The sequence below is a fragment of the Pezoporus wallicus genome, unplaced genomic scaffold, assembly GCF_028554395.1.
Source record: "Pezoporus wallicus isolate ANWC-B61680 ecotype Strahan unplaced genomic scaffold, APGP_CSIRO_Pwel_v1 contig_11774, whole genome shotgun sequence".
Classification (NCBI taxonomy): Eukaryota; Metazoa; Chordata; class Aves; order Psittaciformes; family Psittacidae; genus Pezoporus; species Pezoporus wallicus.
The window spans coordinates 1-10,915 of NW_026639110.1; the positions used below are offsets into that span (position 1 = coordinate 1).

At 68.0% G+C, this 10,915-nt stretch overlaps 1 protein-coding gene across 1 annotated transcript; it reads right to left on the bottom strand.

Moving 5' to 3' along the window:
- Window positions 1–8: 8 nt before the first annotated feature.
- Window positions 9–10,610, bottom strand: LOC130601581 (receptor tyrosine-protein kinase erbB-3-like; the record flags this gene model as incomplete). Its single annotated transcript, XM_057413741.1, has 24 exons — window positions 10,412–10,610; window positions 10,248–10,313; window positions 10,057–10,175; window positions 8,757–8,898; window positions 8,559–8,672; window positions 8,342–8,462; window positions 8,184–8,257; window positions 8,004–8,094; window positions 6,858–7,057; window positions 5,485–5,617; window positions 5,301–5,391; window positions 4,770–4,924; window positions 4,631–4,684; window positions 4,382–4,523; window positions 3,558–3,677; window positions 3,385–3,483; window positions 3,117–3,302; window positions 2,887–3,042; window positions 1,958–2,033; window positions 1,740–1,886; window positions 1,270–1,367; window positions 1,019–1,195; window positions 866–931; window positions 9–200 (listed from the first exon to the last, which is right to left on the bottom strand). Coding segments are annotated over exons 1-24 (3,018 nt in total), but the record flags the coding sequence as incomplete, so codon positions are not given.
- Between the last annotated feature and the right edge of the window lie 305 nt (window positions 10,611–10,915).

A 10,915-nucleotide genomic window follows, 5' to 3' on the forward strand; every position in this document is an offset into this window, starting at 1 on the left:
GGGCTGACGTAGCCGTTGTTGTTGTCCTCGTCGGGGCCGGCGGGGGGGGGCTCCGGGGCTGGCCCGGGTCCGCGCTGCCCCCGCGGGTGCCGGCTCCGCTGCAGGCTCCCGCCCCCCCGCCCCCTCCCCCGGTTCCGGCTCCGGCGGGGTCCGGCCCAGGGACCCCCGCGGCTGCGGCGCATGGGGCGGCCCCCCCCGGGCTGCGGGTGGGGGGGCGGGGTCGGGGGGGGGGCAGCGGGGCCCGGACCCCGCCCCCCCCGGAGCCAGCGCTTCAGGGACACCCCCAGACCCCCCCGTGCCCTCCCATGGCCACCTCCCCCCCCATTGCCCCCATTGCCCCCTATGGCCACCCCCTTTGCCCCCCCCCAGCACCCCATTGTCCCTCCCATTGCCCCTCATGGCCACCCCCTTTGCCCCCCCCCAGCACCCCATTGTGTCCCCCATTGCCCCCCATGGCCACCCCTTTGCCCCTCTCCCCAGCACCCCATTGTCCCTCCCATTGCCCCCCATGGCCACCCCTTTCTCTCTCCTCTCCCCAGCACCCCATTGTCCCTCCCATTGCCCCCTATGGTCTCTCCCCTCTCTCTCCCCCCCCCCCAGCACCCCATTGTGTCCCCCATTGCCCCCTATGGTCACCCCCCCCCCCCCCCCCAGCACCCCATTGTGTCCCCCATTGCCCCCTTTGGTCACCTCCCCCCCCCCCCCCAGCACCCCATTGTGTCCCCCATTGCCCCCTATGGTCACCCCCCCCCCCAGCACCCCATTGTGTCTCCCATTGCCCCCATGGCCACCCCCTTTGCCCCTCCCAGCACCCCATTCTGCCCCATTGCCCCCTATGGCCACCCCTTTTGGTCCCCCCCGGTACCTGGCGGCCGAGGCCGGGCTGGTCCATGGGGATGTACCCGGCGGGGGGGCTGAGCAGGCTCGGGCTCTGTTGAGGGGGGGTTGTGACACCGAGTCCGGAGCCATGGGGCAGCCCCACAGCGGGACCCATGGCGGTGGGGGGGGGGGGGCTCACCCGGGCGCTGCTGCCCCGCGGGCGCTGCGGGGGGAGCCCGGAGCTGAGGCCGAAGCCGGGGCCGAGCTCCTCCCCCCCCTTCCTCTCCTCCTCCTCCTCGTCCTCCTCCGGCCCCAGCGGCTCCGCCTCCTCCAGCTCCTTCTCGCTGAGCGCCGGCGGCTCCGCGGCCCCGCTCTCCTGCACCGGGACCGGGGGGGGTCAGCGGCTGCGGGTGCCGGGGGGTACCGGGGGTACCGGGGGTCCGGGCTCACCTTGATCACCAGGTAGCGGGGGGGGTCCCGCGCCATGCGGGTGAACTCGTTCGCCAGCTCCTTGAAGGTGGGGCGGATGTTCTCATCGATCATCCAGCCTGCGGGACAGAGCCCGCGGTGGGGCTGGGACAGAGCCCACTGTGGGGCTGGGACGGGAGCCCGCGGTGGGGCTGAGGACGGGAGCCCGCGGTGGGGCTGAGGACGGGACCTCGCTGTGGGGTTGGGAGAGGAGCCCACTGTGGGGCTGGGGATGGGACATCACTATGGAGCTGGGGATGGGACCCCGCTATGGGGCTGGGTCAGGACTCCACTATGGGGCTGGGGGCAGGAGCTCACTATGGGGCTGGAGATGGGAGTCCACTATGGGGCTGGGAGCTCGCTATGGGGCTGGGGACGGGAGCCCACTATGGAGCTGGGTCGGGACCCTGCTATGGGCCCGGGACAGAGCCCACTGTGGGGCGGGCACTCACACTTCACCATGACCATGTAGACGTCGATGGTGCAGATGTGGGGCTGCGAGAGCCGCTCGCCCTTCTCCAGCAGATCGGGCACCTCGGCCAGGCGGATCCCGGCGTAGGGCTCCGCGCCGAAGGTCATCATCTCCCACAGCGTCACCCCTATGGGGCAGCGCCCGTCAGCCCCATAGCGCTATGGGGGGACGCTGGGGTACGGGGGGGTCGGTGCTCACCGTAGCTCCAGACGTCGCTCTGGTGCGTGTACTTGCCAAAGTGGATGCTCTCCAGAGCCATCCATTTGATGGGGGTCTGTGGGGAGAGCGGGGATGTGGGGTTGGCCCACAGGGGCTATGGACGGGACAGGGCACCCATGGGTGATGGAGGGGACAGGAAACCCTTGGGTGATGAAGGTGACAGGGCACCCATGGGTGACGGAGGGGACAGGAAACCCTTGGGTGATGAAGGGGACAGGGTACCCATGGGTGATGGAGGGGACAGGGTACCCATGGGTGATGGAGGGGACAGGAAACCCTTGGGTGATGAAGGGGACAGGGTACCCATGGGTGATGGAGGGGACAGGGTACCCATGGGTGATGGAGGGGACAGGAAACCCTTGGGTGATGAAGGGGACAGGGTACCCATGGGTGATGGAGGGGACAGGGCACCCATGGGTGATGGAGGGGACAGGAAACCCTTGGGTGATGGAGGGGACAGGGCACCCATAGGTGATGGAGGGGACAGGGCACCCATGGGTGATGGAGGGGACAGGAAACCCTTGGGTGATGAAGCGGACAGGGCACCCATGGGTGATGGAGGGGACAGGAAACCCTTGGGTGATGAAGCGGACAGGGCACCCATGGGTGATGGAGGGGACAGGAAACCCTTGGGTGATGAAGGGGACAGGGTACCCATGGGTGATGGAGGGGACAGGAAACCCTTGGGTGATGAAGCGGACAGGGCACCCATGGGTGATGGAGGGGACAGGAAACCCTTGGGTGATGAAGGGGACAGGGTACCCATGGGTGACGGAGGGGACAGGGCACCCATGGGTGATGCAGGAGGGGATGCAGGGGGTATGGAGGGGATGCTCTACAGCAAAGAGGGCGTGTGGGATGTGTGGGGCGCCCCATAGCACCAAGGGGTGGTCCGGGGGGTGCCCCACCTTGACCTCGTTGTAGAAATACTTCTTGTCGTCGGGGTAGAGCAGGTCGGCGATGCCGAAATCGGCCACTTGGGCCTGGCTGGGGGACTTGAGCAGGACGTTGCGGGCGGCCAGGTTGCGGTGAACCATGCGGTGCTCCTCCAGGTAATACATCCCCTGCGCGCGCCGGTTACCGGGGCGACGCCGGGGGGACCCCCCATTGGGGTATCAAGGGGGGGACATGGGCTCACCTTGGCCACCTGCACGCACCAGTTGAGCAGCAGCTGGGGGCTGAGGCTGCCGCGGTGCTTGCGCACGTACTCGAGCAGGGAGCCCAGCGGCAGCAGCTGCGTCACGAGCTGCAGGCGCGGGCCCGGGCACAGCCCCAGCAGCCGCACGATGTAGGCATGGTCCAGGCTGCCGATGGCCAGCATGTGCTGGGGGGAACAGGGTCAGCTCAGCCGGGACCACCCCCCCACCGTGCACCGGCATCCATAGGGATCCACGGGGATCACTCACGTCGGTGACGGCGTGGAAGGACTGCTGCCCGCTCCAGTCCTGGATCACCTTGATGCTCACCGGGATCTTGATGGAGTCGCCGTCGGGGATCCAGATGCCCTTTGGGGTGGGCACCGTGGTGAGGGCTGTGCCGGGTGCTGGTTGGGACCCCCCCCCCATAGAGCAGCCCTCACCTTGTGCACGGTGCCGAACACGCCGGAGCCCAGCACCTTGAGGCGCTTCAGCTCCGACTCCTTGAAGATGCGGGCGAGCACCTTGTTGGCTTTTTCACTGGGGTCCAGCGGCTCCAGGCTCTGGGGGATGGAGGTGGGATAGGGGTGGGGACGGAGCAGGATGGGGATGGGAGCGGATGGGGATGGAGGTGATGGGGATGGAGGTGATGGGGATGGAGGTGATGGGGATGTGGGTGGTGGGGATGGGGATGGAGGTGATGGGGATGGAGGTGATGGGGATGTGGGTGGTGGGGATGGAGGTGATGGGGATGTGGGTGGTGGGGATGGGGATGGAGGTGATGGGGATGCAGGTGGTGGGGATGGGGGTGATGGGGATGGGGGTGATGGGGATGATGGGGATGGGGATGGGGGATGATGGGGATGCGGGTGATGGGGATGGGGGTGATGGGGATGGGGGTGATGGGGATGCGGGTGATGGGGATGGGGGTGATGGGGATGATGGGGATGGGGATGGGGGATGATGGGGATGCGGGTGATGGGGATGGGGGTGATGGGGATGCAGGTGGTGGGGATGCAGGTGGTGGGGATGGGGGTGATGGGGATGGGGGTGATGGGGATGGGGGATGATGGGGATGCGGGTGATGGGGATGGGGGTGATGGGGATGATGGGGATGGGGATGGGGGATGATGGGGATGCGGGTGAAGGCGAGCGGGATGATGGGGATGATGGGGATGGGGATGGGGGATGATGGGGATGCGGGTGATGGGGATGGGGGTGATGGGGATGTGGGTGATGGGGATGGGGGTGATGGGACCCCCCTGACCTCGCCCCTCTCCAGGTACCGCCTCATCGCCCTCTTCTTCTGGATCTTCTTCCCGCGCAGGTAGAGCAGCGCCAGGAGGACGCAGGAGCAGAGGAGGAAGAGGCCCCCGACCACCGTCACCGCGATCACCGTCGGTGCCTTCCTGCGGGGCCCGGGGCCGGGGCTCAGCTCCTGCCCCTTCCCGCACCCCCGTGCGGTGCAATAGAGCCCGGCAGGGAACAGCACCGAGCCCCGGCCCCCCCGCGGTACCTGGACACGGGCAGAGCCTCCCCCAGGCAGTCCCGCAGCAGCGGCCCCAGGCACCTGCAGGGATGGAGATGGGGGGGATGCAGGAGAGGGGGGGCGGATCCCGGGGTGCCCCCCCCTTCCCTCCCGGCCCCCGCCGCACCCCCGGGTGCAGTTCTCGTGGCAGGGCCGGCACTCGCGGCCGCCGTCCGGGTACTTGTAGATGGGGCCGCGCTCCCCCAGGACGCCGTCGGGGCAGGCCTCGACGCAGTGGGGGCCGTCGCGGTACCGGGCGCAGCGGGTGCAGGTGTCGGCGCCCTGCGGGGGGGGCACGAGGATGCGTCAGGAGGCACCGGCCCCCCCCCTGCTCCTTCCGGTACCGGGCCCGTTTTGAGCCCGTTCTGATCCCACCCCGAGCCCGTCCCGACCCCATTCCGAGCCGATCCCGGGCCCGTCCCGATCCCATCTCAAGCCTGTCCCGAGCTCGTCCTGAGCCCATCCCGAGCCCGCCCCGAGCCTTTCCCGAGCCTTTCCCGAGCCCGTCCCAAGCCCGTCCCGAGCCCGTCCCGAGCCTTTCCTGAGCCCATCCCGAGCCCATCCCGGGCCCATCCTGAACCTGCCCCGTCCTGCTCCGAGCCCGTCCCGATCCCATCCCGATCCCGCCCCGCCCCGCCCCGTCCCGCCCCGCCCGTACCGAGCCGTTGCAGGTGACGTTGCCCTCGATGCGCTCGCACTGGGGGTGGCACTCGAAGCATTCCCCCCCCTGCGCGAACTCCCGCGTCTCCCTGCGGGACAAGGGGGGGGTCAATGGAGCCCCATGGCCCTGACCGGGCCCCGCGGCCCCGGCTCCGCCCCCCCGGGCGCGAACCCCGGCTCACCCCTGCGTGAAGCGGCAGGAGGGGACGCAGACCCCGCGGCGGCTGAAGTGGCGGCAGGAGAGGCACTGAGCGGGGCCGGGGCCCCAGCAGCCCTCGGCGGAGCAGAGCGGGTCACAGACCTTGCCCTCTTGCTCTGCGGGCAGCCACAGGGGTGGGGGGACAGGGTCAGGCGAGCATCCCCCATCGCCCATCCCTGCATCCCCATCACTGGTCCCCTTCTCCCTGCATCCCCATCACTTCCCATCCCTGGTCCCCCTGTCCATTCATTCCCATTGCTCTCATCCCTGCTGCCCCCGTCCCTGCATCCCCATCACCTCCTGTCCCTGCATCCCCATCCCCATCCCGGTGCCCCCGTCCCTGCATCCCCATCACCTCCTGTCCCTGCATCCCCATCCCCATCCCGGTGCCCCCGTCCCTGCATCCCCATCACCTCCTGTCCCTGCATCCCCATCCCCATCCCGGTGCCCCCGTCCCTGCATCCCCATCACCTCCTGTCCCTGCACCCCCATCACCTCCTGTCCCTGCATCCCCATCCCCATCCCGGTGCCCCCGTCCCTGCATCCCCATCACCTCCTGTCCCTGCATCCCCATCACCTCCTGTCCCTGCATCCCCATCCCCATCCCGGTGCCCCCGTTCCTGCATCCCCATCACCTCCTGTCCCTGCATCCCCATCCCCATCCCAGTGCCCCCGTCCCTGCATCCCCATCACCTCCCATCCCTTCTCCCCATCCCCATCCCAGTGCCCCCGTCCCTGCATCCCCATCACCTCCCATCCGTTCTCCCCATCCCCATCCCAGTGCCCCTGTCCCTGCACCCCATCACCTCCCGTCCCTGCACCCCCATCACCTCCTGTCCCTGCACCCCATCACCTCCCGTCCCTTCTCCCCATCACCTCCCGTCCCTGCACCCCCATCACCTCCCGTCCCTTCTCCCCATCCCCATCCCGGTGCCCCCGTCCCTGCCCCCCATCACCTCCTGTCCCTGCACCCCCATCACCTCCCATCCCTTCTCCCCATCCCCATGCCAGTGCCCCCGTCCCTGCACCCCATCACCTCCCGTCCCTGCACCCCATCACCTCCCGTCCCTTCTCCCCATCCCCATCCCCATCACCTCCCGTCCCTGCACCCCATCACCTCCCGTCCCTGCACCCCATCACCTCCCGTCCCTTCTCCCCATCCCCATCCCCATGACCTCCCGTCCCGTCTCCCCATCCCCATCCCCATCACCACCCGTCCCTGCACCCCATCACCTCCCGTCCCTGCACCCCATCACCTCCCGTCCCTGCACCCCATCACCTCCCGTCCCTGCACCCCATCACCTCCCGTCCCTTCTCCCCATCCCCATGCCGGTGCCCCCTCCCTGCCGCACTCACGGCACTTGCTGCGGGGTTTGTTGTTGCGGATGTCGAGGTCTGAGCGGCGCCGGCTCAGGGCCGCCCATTGCACGGTGTGCAGGTAGCAGAGCCGCCGGTTCTCGGTGATGTAGACCCGGCCCGCGCTCACCTCCCGCAGCGAGCGCAGCCCCAGCGAGGTCACGTTCTCGTTCTTCATGATCAGCAGCGAGAAGCCCCGGCTGCGGGGAGGGCGGCGGGGCTGGGGGGGGCTGCGGCGGGGACCGGGCAGCCCCAAAGCCGGGGGGGCTGGGACCGGGATGGGAGGTGATGGAGGGGTGCGGGGACGGGGACGGGGGGTGATGGGGGATGCAGAGATGGGAGATGATGGGGGACGCAGGGACGGGGGCATGCAGGGACAGGAGGTGATGGGGGGATGCGGGGACAGAGGGGACCAGGGATGGGGAGTGATGGGGGGACACAGGGATGGGGAAGAGAGGGGATGAGGGACAGGGAAGGATGGAGGGATGGGCAGGGACAGAGGGGACCAGGGATGGGAGATGATGGGGGACACAGGGATAGGAGACGGGGGGATGCAGGGACAGGGAAGGATGGAGGGATGCAGGGACAGAGGGGACCAGGAATGGGGAGTGATGGGGGGACACAGGGATAGGAGATGAAGAGGGGATGCAGGGTCAGGGAAGGATGGAGGGATGCAGGGACAGAGGGGACCAGGAATAGGGAGTGATGGGGGGGGGGCTACAGGAATGGGGAATGAGAGGGGGACACAGGGATAGAGGGATGGGACAAAAGGGGGGATGCAGAGATGGGAGATGATGGGGGACACGGGGACAGTGGGATGCAGGGGCAGGGGGATGCAGGGATTGAGGATGACGAGGGGTACACAGGGACAGTGGGATGCAGGGACAGGGGGATGCAGGGATTGAGGATGACGAGGGGTACACAGGGACAGTGGGATGCAGGGGCAGGGGGATGCAGGGATTGAGGATGACGAGGGGTACACAGGGACAGTGGGATGCAGGGACAGGAGATGCTGTGGATGCCGGGATGGGGGCTGCAGGGACGGGGGCTGCAGGGGACACAGGGGCACAGGGAGGTGCCGAAGGGGGCACAGGGAGGTGCCGAAGGGGACCCAGGGCACTGCGAAGAGCGGGGCCGGGCTCTCACTTGTAGAGGCTCCGTCCCCCGATGGTGACGAGGTTGGAGAAGACGCTGAAGTTGTGCATGTGCTTGGGCCAGGACTGGATGTTCAGGTACCCTGCGGGGGGGGTCCGGGGGGTGGGTCAGGGTGTCCCGGGGGGGGGGGGGGGGGGGGCGGTCCGGGGGTGCCCCCATCCCCGCTCTCACCCGTGATCTCCCGCACGGTGCGGAACACGTTCAGCTTCTCAGGGTCCAGCGCGGAGATGTTGCGCCAGGGATCCCTATGGAGCCAGAGCATCAGCGGGGCCCGGAGGGGGGGGGCAACAGCACCGGACCCCCCCCACACCCCACCCCACCCCGCTCACCCCTCGAGGCCGGTGATGAGGAAATCGAGGTTGCCCAGGATCTTGGTGCAGTTTATGAAGGTGTCGATGTTGCTCGAGTCCACGGTTTGGTACCTGCTGCCGGCGCCGGTGCCCTCGCAGGCTGCGGGGAGGGGGGGGGACACGGACACGATGATGCTGAGCACCCCATTGGGACCCGCAGCCCCCCCAAACCCCGAGCCCCCCCCTCACCGCGTACCCTTGGGGCACAGCCCCGAGCAGGGCTCGCACATCTTGAGCCCGTTCTTCTCCACCTCCATCTTGTCATTGGGGCAGGCGCGGACGCAGGAGCTTTGGTCCACGACGAAGTTGTCTGGGGGGAGACCCCGAGGTCAGAGCCCCCATCCCCACTGAGCCCCCCCCATTCCTGACCCCCCCCGCCCCCGGCGCAGCTCACGGGGGCAGCTCCTGACGCAGATGCCCCCGTACTGGTACTTGGTGTCGGGGTTGGGCTCCAGCTGGAACGTCAGCTTGTTGTAGATGAGCGGCTGCGGGCAGAGCGGGACGCAGGCGCCGCTGTCGTTGAAGTGCCGGCAGGCCTGCGGGAGGCGACGGGGATGGGCACGGAGGCGGGGATGGCTCCCAGGGGACACGGGGATGGGTACGGGGGAGGGAGGACACCTCCCTCTGCCCCTCGGGGACAGCATCGCCCCCCACAGCTGCCCTGGGAGGGGGCAGACACAGGCAGGGATGGATGGACCCATGGATGGATGGATGGATGCAGGGCTGGATGGACACAGGCACAGGGATGGATGGATGCAGGGATGGATGGATGGATGCAGGGATGGATGGACCCAGGGATGGATGGACCCAGGGATGGATGGATGGATGCAGGGATGGATGGACCCAGGGATGGATGGATGGATGCAGGGATGGATGGACCCAGGGATGGATGGAACCAGGGATGAATGGATGGATGCAGGGATGGATGCAGGGATGGATGGATGCAGGGATGGATGGACCCAGGGATGGATGGATGGATGCAGGGCTGGATGGATGCAGGGCTGGATGGATGCAGGGACGGATGGACCCAGGGATGGATGGATGCAGGGATGGATGGATGCAGGGACGGATGGACCCAGGGATGGATGGATGGATGCAGGGACAGATGGACCCAGGGATGAATGGATGGATGCAGGGATGGATGCACGGATGGATGGATGCAGGGCTGGATGGATGCAGGGCTGGATGGATGCAGGGACGGATGGACCCAGGGATGGATGGATGGATGCAGGGATGGATGGACCCAGGGATGGATGGATGGATGCAGGTACGGATGGACCCAGGGATGAATGGATGGATGCAGGGACGGATGGACTCAGGGATGAATGGATGGATGCAGGGATGGATGGATGGATGCAGGGCTGGATGGATGCAGGGATGGATGGATGCAGGGACGGATGGACCCAGGGATGGATGGATGGATGCAGGGATGGATGGATGGATGCAGGGCTGGATGGATGCAGGGCTGGATGGATGGATGCAGGGATGGATGGATGCAGGGATGGATGGACCCAGGGATGGATGGACCCAGGGATGGATGGATGGATGCAGGGATGGATGGATGCAGGGATGGATGGACCCAGGGATGGATGGATGGATGCAGGGACAGATGGATGCAGGACAGACACAGGGCTGGATGCAGGGCTGGGTGAGCCCACGGATGCAGACACTTGGGCCCCGCGGGGCGCACGTACGAAGCAGTGGGTCTGCAGGGGGCCCGTGCACCCCCCCGCGCACTCCTCGTGGCAGCACTCGTTGGGCGCCCGCCCGAAGCAGCGCCCGTTGCATTGCGGGGCGCAAATCGTCTTGGTCACTGCGGGGGGGGCAGGGGGTGAGGCCGAGGCCAGCCCTGACCCCCCCATCCCATCGCCCCCCCGGTACCCACGTTTCTGGCAGTCCTCGGGGCCGGGTCCCCAGCAGTGGCCGCCGCAGCTCTCGTGGCAGGGGGGGCCTGGGGTGGGGGGGGCAGAATGGGGTCACCCCAGGGCCAGAGGGGGGGGGGGGCACAGCAGCATCGCCCCCCAGGCCGGGGGTGCCCCCCCCACGCACAGGCCTTGCCGTTGTCGCCCACGATGGGCTGGCGCCGTGGGTCCCGCAGGATGTCCTCCCACTGCACCGTGTCCACGTGGCAGAGCTGCGCGTTCTTCTCGATGTAAACCCCCCCGGCCAGGATCTCTGTGGGGCAACGGGGACATGGGGGGCATCGGGGGCAACGGGGCAAAGGGGACCATGGGGACAACGGGGCCATGAGGGGAATGGGGGCAATGGTGGACAATGGAGGCACTGGGGACCAGGGGGCAATGGGGGATAATGGGGACCATGGGGGATAATGGGGACTATGGGGACAACAGGGCCATGGGGGCAATAGGGGACAATGGAGGCACTGGGGACCATGGGGGCCATGGAATGCACAAGGGGTAGCACTGCTTCGGGTGAGGACCACGGGACAGCACCACTCCAGGATGGGGACCATGGGACCTGCAGGGTCAGCACAGCCTCGTGGTGACACCGCTCTGGGATGGGGACCAGGACACAGAGGGGACACCATCGCTC